General features: G+C 42.7%; 2 protein-coding genes across 2 annotated transcripts in view; one reads left to right on the top strand and one right to left on the bottom strand.

Annotated features, from left to right (window-relative positions):
- Positions 1-14,459, top strand: part of MCF2L2 (MCF.2 cell line derived transforming sequence-like 2) — a 251,845-nt gene that overhangs the window by 115,876 nt on the left and 121,510 nt on the right. Inside the window, exons 8-10 of the mRNA XM_024124235.3 lie at positions 5,468-5,592; positions 6,188-6,302; positions 6,738-6,857. Of these exons, the coding sequence (XP_023980003.1) occupies positions 5,468-5,592; positions 6,188-6,302; positions 6,738-6,857 (360 nt within the window). The remainder of the gene's footprint in view (positions 1-5,467; positions 5,593-6,187; positions 6,303-6,737; positions 6,858-14,459) is intronic.
- The window catches only part of B3GNT5 (UDP-GlcNAc:betaGal beta-1,3-N-acetylglucosaminyltransferase 5), a 133,472-nt gene that overhangs the window by 59,714 nt on the left and 59,299 nt on the right, over positions 1-14,459 (bottom strand). The gene's annotated exons all lie outside the window — the stretch shown is intronic.

The raw sequence follows: 14,459 nt of genomic DNA, 5'->3' as shown, positions 1-14,459 counted from the left end.
ACTCTTAGAGGAAAACATAGGCAGAACACTCTTTGACATAAATCACAGCAAGATCTTTTTTGATCCACCTCCTAGAGTAATGGAAATAAAAACACAAATAAACAAATGGGACCTAATTAAACTCAAAACGTTTTGCACAGCAAAGGAAGCCATAGATGAAAAGACAAGATGAAAAGACAACCCTCAGAATGGGAGAAAATATTTGCAAACAAAGCAACTGACAAAGGATTAATCTCCAAAATATACAAGCAGCTCATGCAGCTCAATATCAAAAAAACTGTTGGTGGGAATGTAGATTGATGCAGCCACTATGGAGAACAGTATGGAGAGTCCTTAGAAAACTAAAAATAGAACTACCATATGACCCAGCAATCCCACTACTGGGCATATACCCTGAGAAAACCCTAATTCAAAAGGACACATGTACCTCAATGTTCATTGCAGCACTATTTACAATAGCCAGGACATGCAAACAACCTAAACGTCCAACAACAGTTGAATGGATAAAGAAGACATGGTACATATATACAATGGAATATTACTCAGCCATAAAAAGGAACGAAATTGGGTCATTTGTAGAGATGTGGATGGACCCAGAGTCTGTCATACAGAGTGAAGTAAGGCAGAAAGAGAAAAACAAATATCGTATATTAACGCATATATGTGGAATCTAGAAAAGTGGTACAGATGAACCTATTTGCAGGGCAGGAATAGAGACGTTGATGTAGAGAACGGACATGTGGGCATGGAGCAAAGAGGAGGGGGAGACGAATTGGGAAATTAAGATTGACATATATACAGTACCAAATATAAAATAGATAGGTAGCGGGAACATGCTGTAAAGCACAGGAAGCTCAGCTCTGTGCTCTGTAGCGACCTAGATGGGTGGGATGCGGGGTGTGGGAGGGAGGAGTTATAGGTATACATATAGCAGATTTACTTCAGCAGAAGTACAGCAGAAACTAACACAACATTGTAAAGCAATTATTCTCCAATGAAAAGAAAACGTTTCACACAAAAGGTTATACATGAATGTTCATAGCAGCATTATTCATAACATCCAAAAAGTGGAAACAGCCCATATATCCATCAACCGATGAAGGAATGGATAAGTAAAATGTGATATATCCATACAATGGAATATTATTCAGCCATTGAAAGGAATGAAGTACTGATGCATGCTACAATATGTATGAACCTTGAAAGCCTTATACAAAGTGAAAGAAGCAAACACAAAAAAGCCAAATATTGTATGATTCCATTTATATGAAATATCCAGAATAGGTAAATCCACAGAGAAAGCAGGTAGATTAGTGGTTCCTGGGAGCTCAGAAGAGAGGGAAATGGAGAGTGCCTGCTTATAGGTATGGGATTTCTTTTTGGGGGGGTGATGAAAATGTTCTGGAAAAAAAACGTGGAATTATAAACTTTAAAATGTTGAATTTTATGATATATGAATTATATTTCAATTTAAAAAATGAAAGATTTTGGGGCCCTAAGACAACAATAAAATAACCACCAACCTATATAGATATGTACTTTCTTACCCTGTTTTTGATGGCCTTGCAGAATTCTTTCTCAGCAAAACAGCTCTCCCTATTGTCTTTTTCCTTGCTGGTTTTGGAGGCAGCTCACAGAAGCAGGCAGTCTCCCTCTTGCATCTCAAAGAGGGTGATTCTCACTTCTCTGTCAGTCTTAATTAGACCAGAAACATGGAGCCTTGGCCTTTGGCTCTCAGATGCTTTAGTCAACTAAGACACTGTACCATGTGTTCATTTAAGTAGGATAGGACTCCCATTTTTTGTTGTTGTTGTTAAAATAAGAAAGTTAAAAGAGCCATAGGCCTTTTCTCATCATGCAGGATGAGAGGAAAATGCCAGTGGTCCTTCAGTTATGTGACAGATCAATCTTTACAAATATGAATACTTAGTATTCAGTATTTGTTCCATTCAGTATTCATTCAGTTTTATATTCAGAGAGGACAATTCCATCAATACTACCACGGTAACAAATAATCAAGAAGGTAATCAATCAGAATTACAAGTTATGGGACTTCCCTGGTGATGCAGTGGTTAAGAATCCGCCTGTCAATGCAGGGGACACAGGTTCGATCCCTGGTCCAGGATGATCCCACATGCTGCAGAGCAACTAAGCCCGTGTGCCACAACTACTGAGCCTGCGCTCTAGAGCCCGTGAGCCACAACTACTGAGCCCATGAGCCACAACTACTGAGCCCGTGGGCCACAACTGCTGAGCCCACACGCTGCAACTACTGAAGCCCGCGCACGTAGAGCCCATGCGCCGCAACAAGAGAAGCTACCGTAATGAGAAGGCCGTGCACTGCGATGAAGAGTAGCCAGCTCCCGCTTGCCGAAACTAGAGAAAGCCTGTGTGCAACAACGAAGACCCAACGCAGCCAAAAAATAAATTAAAAAAATTTTTTAAAAAGAAAAAGCTTTTTAAAAAAGTTTTGCTTAAAAAAAAAATTACAAGGTATTTTCATAGGCCCTAGCAATAATTTTATAGTTTTAAGAGTTTTTAAAGACCCTTTGTTCAAACTCTACTTGCAGTAACTCTACATAAGTTAGAAAGAGGTAGGCAGAGAGGTTTCGTTTTTTGCACGGGAAGGCAGAATTGGAATTCTTATGAATACCAATAGGTATTTCAATAGATACAAAATACCATAGGGTATTTTGATGTTAATACCCTAATAATCAGTGTTTTTATCTAGTTTTATATCACAGGGAGATCTCTCTCAGCAGTTACTGAGGAAAGGGGATGTCTCATCTCTTTCAAGGACTTTTTTCTCTAAATTGTGAAGATTTTCATTTTAAAGGCCAGATTCTGGAATTCATTAGTCAACATTATAAACAACACAAGATAGTAGAGCTAACTTTTAATGGCAGATAGAAGGTAAGTATTAAAAGTGGAATAAGGAGTATAAAGCATTCATGTATTCTCTAGGCTCTGACAGATTGTTTTACTTTCCGCCTTACCTCCACACCCAGCCCATGACACAACCGAGCACAGGGCCTGGCATGTAAAAATAGTTCTTTATAGTAAATACATTTTAAATGAATGAATATGTGTCTACATTCATGCTTACCCTTGTCACAGAAAAGAATTCCTCCCAGAAAATTTAAATTCTTTTGACACTGAAGTAGTCCCCAGTGCCTTGCTAAGTAGGTCTTCTTCTGACCAACTGCTTGTTTCCACAATGATGGAACCATAATGATGAGTACACACTCGGACAGCCCTACCAGTTGTTAAAAGAATTAAAGATTTATATCCCTTGAGAGCTTCATTCTACCTCCCTGGCCCATTTCCTAGGACCCACAAGACCTCCTCATGATTCTGGCAACCCTTTAACCCACTAAAAGATTAACACCTGGACCACAGTCGGCCTCAGGACTGTTTCAGCATTTCACAAACTGCATTTTGGGGTTGGGCAACTTACCTTTATGCTGTCCAAGTACCATAGTTCCTTATTCTTTCCCTCCATGTTTATGGCAGATTTTTGTAACCCTACTGAAGCTGACCATGTGGTCTGGTCCCAAAGTGTAACCAGGTTACAATTTTTCCTTGTATTTTTAAAAATTTATTTTTGGCCATGCTGTGCAGCATGCAGGATCTTAGTTCCCCAGCCAGGGATCGAACCTGTGCCCCCTGCATTGGGAGCATGGAGTCTTAACCACTGGACCACAAGGGAAGTCCCTTTCCTTGTATTTTTAACCATGTAAAGGAAATACACAGTGTATGACATCACTTACTAAGATTCATCTTTTCACTCTCATATACTTTCCTCACATTCTGCAGCTGTTTGGCTGTATCTCTCTTCCAAGTTTCCCCTTTCAGCGTCTCCTTCTTGCCCTAGCAATATGCTTCTTCTTTGGTCCCTCTATCTTTCCTCCCTATTCTGTATCGCACATCCTGTGTGTGTGTGAGTGTGTGTATAAATACATATAAATAAGATAATGGCTAATGCCACAATACTGCTGGAATACTGGAAGCTTAGAAGCAGTTAAGAAACTGAGTAGAAAAGCCAAGACCCTTTTTCATGGGGAGGAGGAGGAGGGAAAAGCTAAGAGCACTTACTAATGAGTGCTGTTTTCTCCCCCACCATATCTTATTTGTCTTTATCCATCTGCAATGTAATTTCTTTTAGACCATTTTTAATTCATCCAACCTACAAATATTTAACAAGCACTGATGAGATAAGAAATGAGGGCTGATACCTGAGAGTGGAGAAGAAGGGATATGTCCAGTTACCAGGCAGGAATACCAGTCAAGTGGCCGACTTGGGGCGTTACCTGGAGAGGACAGAGCCACAGGGGCTGTCCAAAGAATTTTGATCGGAGGAGTCAAATCTATCATCAGCCAGATCTTGGGACAAGTTTGAGGCTGGGTATAGGTAATGGAAGCCTTCAAAGGGGTGAATACTGGAGTGGGATGGGAGATGAGGAACAAAGGCATAAGGTTGAGAGGGCCTGGATTTCTGTGTGACTGGAGTGGAGAGTATAAAACTCCTCCCACAGGGAATGAGTTCTGCATCAGTGAGGCTGGAGATGGCTGGGCCTGGAGGAAGAGATTTAGTGTTCATGTGCATCGAGGAGATTGTTTTGTAACTATGGGCCTATTCTTACCTTCAGGGCATACCAAACGAGCATCCTGAGTGACCCAGGAACAAAACCCAAAACTCTCAGCAGCAAAATTCTAGGCCAGGCTCCACCCCTTTTGGCTAACCTTATGCTTAATGCTCAGGGCATTGAGACACCACCTGTATTATGTGAGTAGAGGACTAGAGCCACTGGATTTGGAAAGAGATAGGCTGACATCTTCCCCAGTTGCAATGCCCTAAAGTCCCTATGTAAAAAGAGGAGAATAGAATTGCCTTGGAAATATGAATCTTTCCCTGTCAAACTGAAATTGCTGCCCATCTGTGCTGAACTTTGATAACTGAACAAGGCCACACTCTGGGGCAGGACTGGCAGGTGTTTATTGATGAGACCAGATGAAGTTTTTTTTTTATGGTCAACTAGCAATGATTACATTATTATTGCATGGTGTTTTCCAGCACTTAACATTTGATATCTGTCGTTTTCTTGTTTCTGGTCACTATCTTGGATTAAAACCAGATTTTATTAACTAATTGTTTTTAATTTACAACAACTTGAGATACACACAAAAACTTAACAGTTGTTGCTTTTGGAATGGGAAAGTGAATGGGCTGTGGACACAGACTTGATGTTTTCAATATGTACCCTTTTGTATATTTTGAATTTTGTATCGTGTATGTATTACCTATTTAGGAATAAGTTAACCAATTTAAAAAGCTATAGCTTGACTTCCTTAGCATTTAATTTGCTATATAATAAAAATATACTGAGCTACCATTTTCCTCACCTCAAATCTACCTAGAATTTTCTTTTAATTCCTTCTAAGAGAGACTGTATTTTCCTTTCTCTAGGATGAGCTAAAATTACTTGGAAAGCAAGGGACCACATTGCTGTCATGTATTCAAGAACAAGCAACCAAAAGTCCCACCAGCAAACTCAGTCTCAATGAAGCTGAGAATGTAGCTACCATGGAAAGGTGAGTGAGAGGGGTGGAATCTGCTTTTTCAGGAGAGAATACATAGAACCAGATGATCTAAAACAACCAAGAACAGATTGGAACAGCTGCTTATGGGTCTTGGTAGGGTCACGAAAGAAGAATATTTGAGACAACGAAGGAAAAACCATGGTATCCTTCTGGCAACCATCTGCAGAGATCTTTTTATGAGAATGCCATTCCCTCTTCCTATGATTTTCTTTCATCCCAGGATGTCAAGGAAGATGGTAGTATTTACTGAGCTTCATTGCCAAATAACCATAGTTTGGTTGGGTGCTGTGCTTTGCACACCTGTCTTCTTAAGTGGAAAGAAATAGAAAGGTAAGGTTACCTGGGGTACATTTTAAAGCATAGCAGCTGCATCTGAAGTGAAGTTTCTGCCTAGTCCTGAAGGTGTCCTGATTAAAAATGGGAAATGTGGAAACCAGCTGAACTAGGAGAAAGTCATAGGTGACACAGACTTCATAATAAGGAGATTATCACAATTAGTAACACTGACTAAAAACACGGGCGTTATCTCCATGAGCCTGTGGAAATGAATGCTGACTGCATGTCCTTTCTTGTTCTTTCTTGACAGGTTATTAGTTCAGTTGAATGAAACAGAAAAAGCCTTTAGTCAGTTCTGGTCTGAGCATCACCTGAAGCTTAATCAATGCCTACAACTACAGCACTTTGAACACAATTTTTGTAAGGTATTATTTTCTTGTTTAATAAAACTTCCGTATGTTTCAGTGACTTCTGGTACTCTCTTCGCCCTTGAACTCTGGGCATCGGGCTTTCCTCCCCTCCCAGTCCAGTCCCCTCCTTATATCTTTGATTCCTCTTCTCACCTTTTCAGTGGGTAGCAATGTACTAGAATCCCATTTTCCTGTTGGCATACATGGTATTTCAGTGATGGTTTACCTTCCTTTTTGATTCAGTGTAGCTTTAATATTCCATCCACATGTGTCTCAACACCCTCAGCTTAATCTGAAAGCTGATGAGCTGTAGAAAAAAAAAAATCTATATAGATACATATATGTCCTGAATCCTTTTTGGATTTTCAAGTTGTCTAGAGTATAACAAACCTATACCTCCAGATGGGTGTCCATTGGCTTATGTCTGGGCTTTTCTAATGTGTCTTGTAGGTTAAGCTTGCCCTGGACAACTTGTTGGCAGAGCAAGCAGAGTTTACAGACATCGGAGACAGTGTGATGCGTGTGGAGCAACTTCTTAAGGAATACAAAAAACTGGAAGGAGAAGGCCAGGTTTGTTTTTTTGCCATTTTTGTGGACCAGGAAGAGGGTCACTGTGGATGGTGACAGATCATGGCCACTCATTATTGCTAGAAGATTGCCGAAAGACGCAGGAATGCCCAAATCCTGCCTTTTCAGTGACCTCACGCTCACCCCAGGTCTCCAGGGAGATATGCACATTAACAACTATGAGGAATGATGAGGGCAGTAAGAGTTCTGTTAAGGGTGCCAGAGCACCCAGTTGAGGCTGGAGGCTTCGGTGGGGTGAGAGTTCCAGGTGGCCCTGCCCATTCATGGAGTGACAGACTAGTGGGGGAAAAACAGGAAGTAAGGTCACACTGGGTATGTTACCCACTGGGCCAGAGGTTGGGGCAGGAGTTGGTGGTAAGGAGGGGAAACTTTTAAAGGGCAAACCAGAGAAAAATAACTAGTTTTATAATAGGCAAGATGGGGGAAAGGGGGAAATTTGTCCACATTAGTTCTGTTGCTACAGAGAGTTGGCAAAGCTTTCTGCTTTCTCATGCTCAAAGAGTTGTAAATATCAAACTTGTAAAGGAACTTGAAAGGAATATGTGTTTCAGATTCTCATACCAGAGTTAAACAGTTTCCCAGATCTGTACACAAATCAGCACTTAGGAGTGAGTCTATCTTAAGTCCTTACAAATTTGGCTTATTATGAATTTAAGAAAACCCAGTCATCTCTTTCCAGAGAAGTTCCTTTCTGCTTTTCTTTAATTGGGTTCTCTGTATTTTTGTCTCTTGGGAACTAAGTCTTCTCTGGTTACCACTTCCTTTCTGAGCTAATCTAGAGGTGTCTTTCCTCTAGGTTATTGTAGATGGTAATTTTGTAGTACTAGAAATTTGCTTCTCAACGTGTGATCCTCTGGCTAGAAGCCGTCACCTGAGTGAGAACTTATTAGAAATATGGGGAAATCTCAGGCCCCACCTCAGAATCAGAATCTGCATTTTAATAAGATCCCCAGGCGTTTGACACACACATTAAAGTTAGGCTTTTGACACTCACATTATTGTTAGAGACATACTTCCCCAGAGAATAGTAACAAATGTAAACCAAGGCCACTCTGGCTTTAAGAGCTGTCAGTTATGAATTCTGAGCTGGAGGTGCTTTTGCACATGCGTGAACACACAGACCCACCTGTGCACCCAGACTCTCACTCAGCAATCCCATTCTTCCCTGGTGAGCACTCCTCTTATTGATGATCGTTGACAACTAAATGCTTTAGTGCTAAAGGCATGAGTCATCAGAAATGTTTATTAAACAATGAAAAAAATTGAATTTCATGTATCTGATAATTATATGTCTCAGAGGCTCCAAGATAGTCCCCGTTCTATGCAATTTTAGCTTTTTTCAAGTGAACTCCTTATTAAATGTAGATGCTGTGTATTTTCATTTACATACATTCATATTTTAGGAAAAATGCCTCATCAAGCCCAGTACCTTTATTTTTGGTTTGATAAATATGGTGTCATATATATATATCTCACCAAGGTAGCTACTGACCTACCAGGAAGGTACTCATTCATCACCAGGTATTCCTTGTCCTAGATTCTGTGGCTATAGTGGCAGACCAGACAGTCAAGACCCTGCTTTCATGGGGGTTCCATTCTACTGGGGAGAGACAGACAAGTGAAAAATAATCAAATAAAAAATCATATCAGATAGTGACAAGTGGGATGAAGAAAATAACAGGACATGATAGAAAGTGACTGGGGGGTTGCTACTTTAGTAGTTAGGAAAGGCCTTTCAGACCTTTGATCTGAGATCTGTATAGCCATGCAAAGATTTAGGGAATAGCAGTCAAGGCAGAGGAGCTGCAAGTACAAAGGTCTTGAGGTGGGAACGAGGCTGGGGGCCCATGGAATGTGGATGGAACATAATGAGACAGGAGAACACAGGTGGGAGCAGTGGTGGTGAGGACTGGATTTTATTCTCAGTGGAACGGGAAGCCATTGGATGGTGCTCTGGATTGGGTTTTAAATACTGGGGGTGGATCTGCATGACTGCATTCACATCTTCTCTTCTGCCCACCTCCTTGGACTCGTGATCTTTGGTACATACTTTAAAAATCTCTGACCGGAGGTAGGGGCAAAACCTATGGTCATGGGGCATCTTTCACAGGCAGCATTCCTGAACAGCTGGGCTAACCTACAACCCACAGAGCCCAGGCAGATTCGTTTTACCCATCCTGTGCCTTGCTTACCCTGTTTTTTACTTATTTGCTAAAGGATGCAGTAGACCTATTCCTCTGCCTTTGGGTGAACCAAATAAAGCTATCTTATCATAACCAGCACTTTTTAAACATGTCTTCACTCAGATTTGTAAGCGGCATTGTTTCTTCAAGTGATACGGGCTTGGCTAATCTTTCCATTTGTCCTGTAAAGTGTTAACGGAAAAAGGTAATGTTTGGGTAGAAGCCACCAAAACCTGCTTGAGGTTTGTCCTTCGCTCAGCACCCAGAGGTCAGCTTCCCTTTCAGCAGAGCCACACACTGATTTCTGGGTTGTTGCCAACCCCTTACTCTGTGCAGTGGCATCATCCTCATGGGTAGCCTCTGAGCCAACTCACTAACCAGAGTGGAGCCTGTTCTTTTACCCTCTTCTGGTTTGAGGGTTTAATCGTCTTTTGAGTGCTCATCTCTAATTCTGAGAAACAATGGTTCCAGTATCCCTCGTACTTCTTTAAAAGCAGAATTTGCTATAGGGTTTTGGCTGTGAGGTATGCTGGGACCTTTGCTGATGGGCCAACAAGGAGCAGACCAGGACAAAACAGGGAGACCCAATCCTTTCTCAGCCTTGACATCTCCCTCCAAGGCCAGGGGCCAGCAGTTACACTACTGTGTGCAAGAAGGCATGGAACCCAGATCATTAACCTCCTAGGGATGTAATCTAGCTGGAGGGGCATGACTTTTTTTTTAATGGAAATTTTCAAGCACACAAAAAAGTAGATTGACGAGTACAAGGAACTCCCATGTGTCTACAGCTCAGCTTCAACAACCATTAACTTTCTGCCTTTCTTGTTTCACCTGACCCTCTTCCACATGCATTCCATTCCTATGCCGTTATCTGTGGGTCTGTCCTGGGTTCCTTGATAGAGCAGTATCGCCCCTTCTTCACCATTTTCTTCCAGAATAAACATGTCCAGCTTTCATCTGTTATAGCAATAGAGTCCTGGGGGAAAAATAAGCTGCTATTACAATAAAGGTTTCTGAATTACATGTTGCAACTTGACCAGCCTTCTGAAATTTTCAGCATCTGAAAGATGCCAGGCAGGCTTATGATCAGAGTACCTGATTTCAGCCATTTCTTTCTCATTATTTCTTTTTACTTTGGAGGTTTTGTTGCCTGATTATCTTCAGCAGAAGCTATATAGACTGAAAAATAAAATGCAATTTGGAGGTTTTACAGTAAAGTTCTTGGCAGGCAACTGAAGGATTTGATAGTCATTAATAATAATGACTGCATTAATAATAATGTGCAGCCATTATTCTAGCACATGTGGGGAGGCCACATAGGCTGGAAGGTGGCAAGACACAGGCTTTGGAGTTAGAAGGATTCAAATCCCGGCTCTAACAGCTACCAACTGTGTGACCCTAGTCAAGTTTCTTAGCCTTTCTGAACATACCCTCTCATCTGTAAAGTGGGTAATAATTCCTACCTCACAAGAGTCCCTGGGAAGATGAAATGAATAGATGATGTATAATAAGGACTTAGTGAGTGCCTGTAACGTAGTAGGTGGTCAGAGCATAGAAGCTATTATTATTATCCATTCATTTCAGTAGAGTAATTTTCCAGCCATCTGGTGGTGAATTCTGTATTGTATTTATGGATCTCTTCCCAAAATCCATTTGGACCTGTTATGGACATCTTTCCTCCAACATCTCAAGTGTTTTAAGAACAGTTCTGAAGGGTGAGATGCTGCATGCCACAGGGACGCAGCTGTGACTGCCACAAGTACCCTGGGGAGCATCGTGTGCTGAAGTTCCCTAGGCCCAGAAAACTTGTGCTATTCTTAATAAATTAGGCAGCTGGACTTAAAAAAAAAACAAGAGTCAACAGAGATTTACTGGCCAAGTTTTCATGTTTCTGTTTTTGACTAAAGTCAGACAGGTTCAGTCAACCAAATGAGGTCTCTAAGCTCAGGCAGGACAAGCACAGCCATTTTTCTCTGTGTGTATTGGCTGCAGCCAGATTCTGGAGCCAGACTGCTTGAGTTTGAAGCCTGGCTCTTCTCTTTCCTACCCGGGTCACCTTGGGCCATTGTGTCTCCACTCCTCTTTTGTAAAACAGCACCTACATTAAAGGTTTGTTGTGAAGAGTAAAAGGAATCATTGATGTAAGCATCTGAAACAGTACCTGGCGTATAGTAAGCTCTCAGTGAATGTTAGATGTTTTTGTTAATAACAGAGGTGGTGGGGTAAATTCTGGGCTGCAGAATATTTCCTAGGTTCAACCTTCAGTGACTGAGCAGTTCTAGTAAGAGTGTCTCATTCATTCTTATATTAATTCTGCAAATATTTATTGATCTCCTACCATACCACATACTGCTCTGAGTTCTGAGGACACAGTGAGCAAAAAAGTCAAAAATCACTGCCCAAGGAATTAGCATTCTAACCTCCTTTGAGCGATGGTGACCAAGTGCGTCTGGGCCTTTGCTGTTTAGAACAAGTGCACTGAGTATTTATCCCTGAGTTCTTTTAAATAGCCACTGCTTGATTCATGTCTCTGTATTCCCATATCATTACTCCTTTTTTTGTTTTGCACAACAGTCATTTGTTCTTAAGTACCTAATATGTGCTGTGTACTATTTAAGTTGAATAAGAGCTGGTGCATGCCCACAAGGGTCTGTGGCATAGTGTGGGCGATAGATAACTGACCACAACATAGTCAAGTTCATGCTCTGATCAAGAAAGGCCTAGGGTGTTATGGGAGCACAGAGGAGGGGCATCAGAATAAAATGGTGGAGACAGAGGATGTTTCCTGAAGAAGATGAACTCTGAAGGGTGATTTGGAGTTAGTTACAGAGTAGTGTGGGTACATGGTGGGGTGGGGGGAGTAGGGGAAAGGTAGGGGAAGAGGTAGGGGGAGGGGTGATGAGGGAAGGATGGGGTTTTCTAGGCAGAGAGAGCAAGTAGAGAAGGCATGGAGGCCCGAAGCTGCCTGAATATTTGGGAGACTACAAGGGAGTCATTAGTCCAGTTACAGCAGAGGATGGGGTGACAGAGTGAAGGAGGAGGAGCCACAGGTATGAGCCAGATAGTGAAAGGCCTTCTGTGCATTGGTCAGGAGTTTGAACTTCTTCCTGAAGACCGTAGGGAGCCAGGAAAGGATTTGAGGCTCGGGAGTGATGTAGACAGGAAAAGACATCGTAATGGAATTGCCATTTTGTCAGTAGTGTGGAGCGTGATTTGAAGGAGAGCCTGAAGGAAATCAAGGAGACCACCTGTCCCAGTCAGAAAGCACCAAGGTCTGAACACACAGTGACAAGGAGGTGGTAGGGAACGGCTGAGTTCAAAACGGATTAAGAAGGAGGTGTGCTCTGTGGGGCTTGGCGAATGATTGACTGGGTAGGGGGCAGGGTTTTTGAAATTGTTGAAATCATACACCACTGTAAATTAAGAGAGAGGCAGGTTGTCATCACCTGGAGTCACCATGTTTCCTAGTGTTACTATGAAAAGCTAAACCAGGGCAAATGTGGCACCCTGGATGCTCAACCTGGTCAGCAAGGGTGTGTGTGGGCCTTCTGTCCTGGAGGCCTTTGGGGAACGTGGCAGTCATCTCTCTTGACTCAGGTCAGTGTTGTTCACACAATTCCAGCCAAGCAGACCACTGCATCCCCTAGTTCATTGGTTCATTTATTCTTTTATCTTATTGACCAAATACTTATGGGATGCCTACTAAGTGATCTCATGGAGCTTATGTATTGGTGGGCATATGGGTGGAAGAGGTAGGAATCATACATTAAAGTAGAGAAAGAAAATACTTTCAGGTAGAAGTAAGTGCTGTTAAAAAATGAAAACAAAGTGAGGGAGAGGGCCTGGGAGGGGGTGAGCTAAGAGCTTAGACCTGGGAGGAGCATCCCAGGGAAGGGTGCTGAGATAGGAGCTGGTTTGGTTGCCAGCCTTGTTAAAGCCACACCTCTTACCTGGATTACTGCAGTAGCCCCCTAACTGGTCTCCTTGCTTTCCCTCTTCTCTAGCATTCTTGACACCACAGCTGAAGGGATCCTTTCAAAAATATGAATGAGGTCCTGTCTTCGAAACCCTCCAGTGCATCCCATGTCACACTGAATAAGAGACAAAGTGCCCACAATGGCAGCAAGGCCCTCCCTGGTCAGATCCCCCTCTTTCCTCTCTGATCATGTCTCCTCCTTTCCTCCTTGCTTCCTCTGCTGCAGCCACAGTAGCTTCCTCCTGCTACCTGAACATGTCAAACATGCCCCCATCTCTCAGCCAAGTGCTACATGGTTGTCCCTCACTTCACATCTTGCCTCCTGTGTCCGGGGTCCCCAAGACCACACCCAGATTTGAAGATTTGCTAGGAGAGCTCATAGGACTCAGCATATAATTATGCTTATGGTTATGGTTTATTACAGTGAAAGGATACCAAGTAAAATCAGCAAAGGGAAGAGGTGCATGGGGCAAAGTCTGGAAGAAACCAGGCTTCCAAGGGTCCTTTCCCATTGGAGTCCCACAGAATGCACTTAGTGCCGCCAACAATGGCTTGCAACAGCATTGTAAAATGTCTGTCGGGGAAGCTCATTAGGGGCTTAGTGCCCAGAGTTTTTGTTGGGGGCTAGTCATGTTGGTGGCCTCTGACTGGCGTATACCAGAATTCCGGAATCCCAGAAGAAAGCAGATCTTCAGCATAAAACATATTGTTTGCACAAACAGTTTAGATACCATGAGCCATTCTGATTAAGGATGATAGGAACCGTCCTGACTTTCCCAGATGCCAGCCGAGGACCAACCTTGCAAGCAGGCCTTTCTAAGGACAGCAGTTTCAGGCTGCTGTGTTAACTGTTCTGCACAGAGTGGCCAGCACCTTCTCAGTGAGCCCTTCTCTCACTACCGTATTTAAAATAGCAGCTCCTCCACCAGTACTCCCCGCCCTCCTCTCCGTTTGATTTTTCTCCATAGCTCTCACCGCTGTCTAAGATAGTATATTATCTACATATTTGTTTATTGCCTGTGTCTCCTACTAAAATGTAAGCTTCGTGAGGGCAGGGATTTTTGCCTGCTTTGTTTACCACCAAACCCCCAGCATCTGGACAGTGCTTGGTACATGGCAGGTCCTCAATAATACATGATGAATGAATTAAAAACAGGAAAAACTTGGCACATGTGGTTAGAACGAAACAAGCTGTGCAGAGAGAGGGAGGAGATATAGTTGCTAAGCAGACGATATCAGAGCAGACAGGGACCTTGTGGGTTGCAGGGAATGGTTTAGACAAACATATTTCTTGGCTTCCCTGGTGGCGCAGTGGTTGGGAGTCCGCCTGCCGATGCAGGGGGCACGGGGTCGCGCCCTGGTCCGGGGAGGTCCCACATGCCGCGGGGGGGCTGGGCCTGTGGGCCATGGCGGGTGGGGCTGCGC

This window comes from Physeter macrocephalus, chromosome 1 (assembly GCF_002837175.3).
Source record: "Physeter macrocephalus isolate SW-GA chromosome 1, ASM283717v5, whole genome shotgun sequence".
NCBI classification, from domain to species: Eukaryota; Metazoa; Chordata; class Mammalia; order Artiodactyla; family Physeteridae; genus Physeter; species Physeter macrocephalus.
The sequence above is the reverse complement of the archived record's forward strand: the minus strand, read 5'-3'. Positions and strand labels throughout refer to the sequence as shown.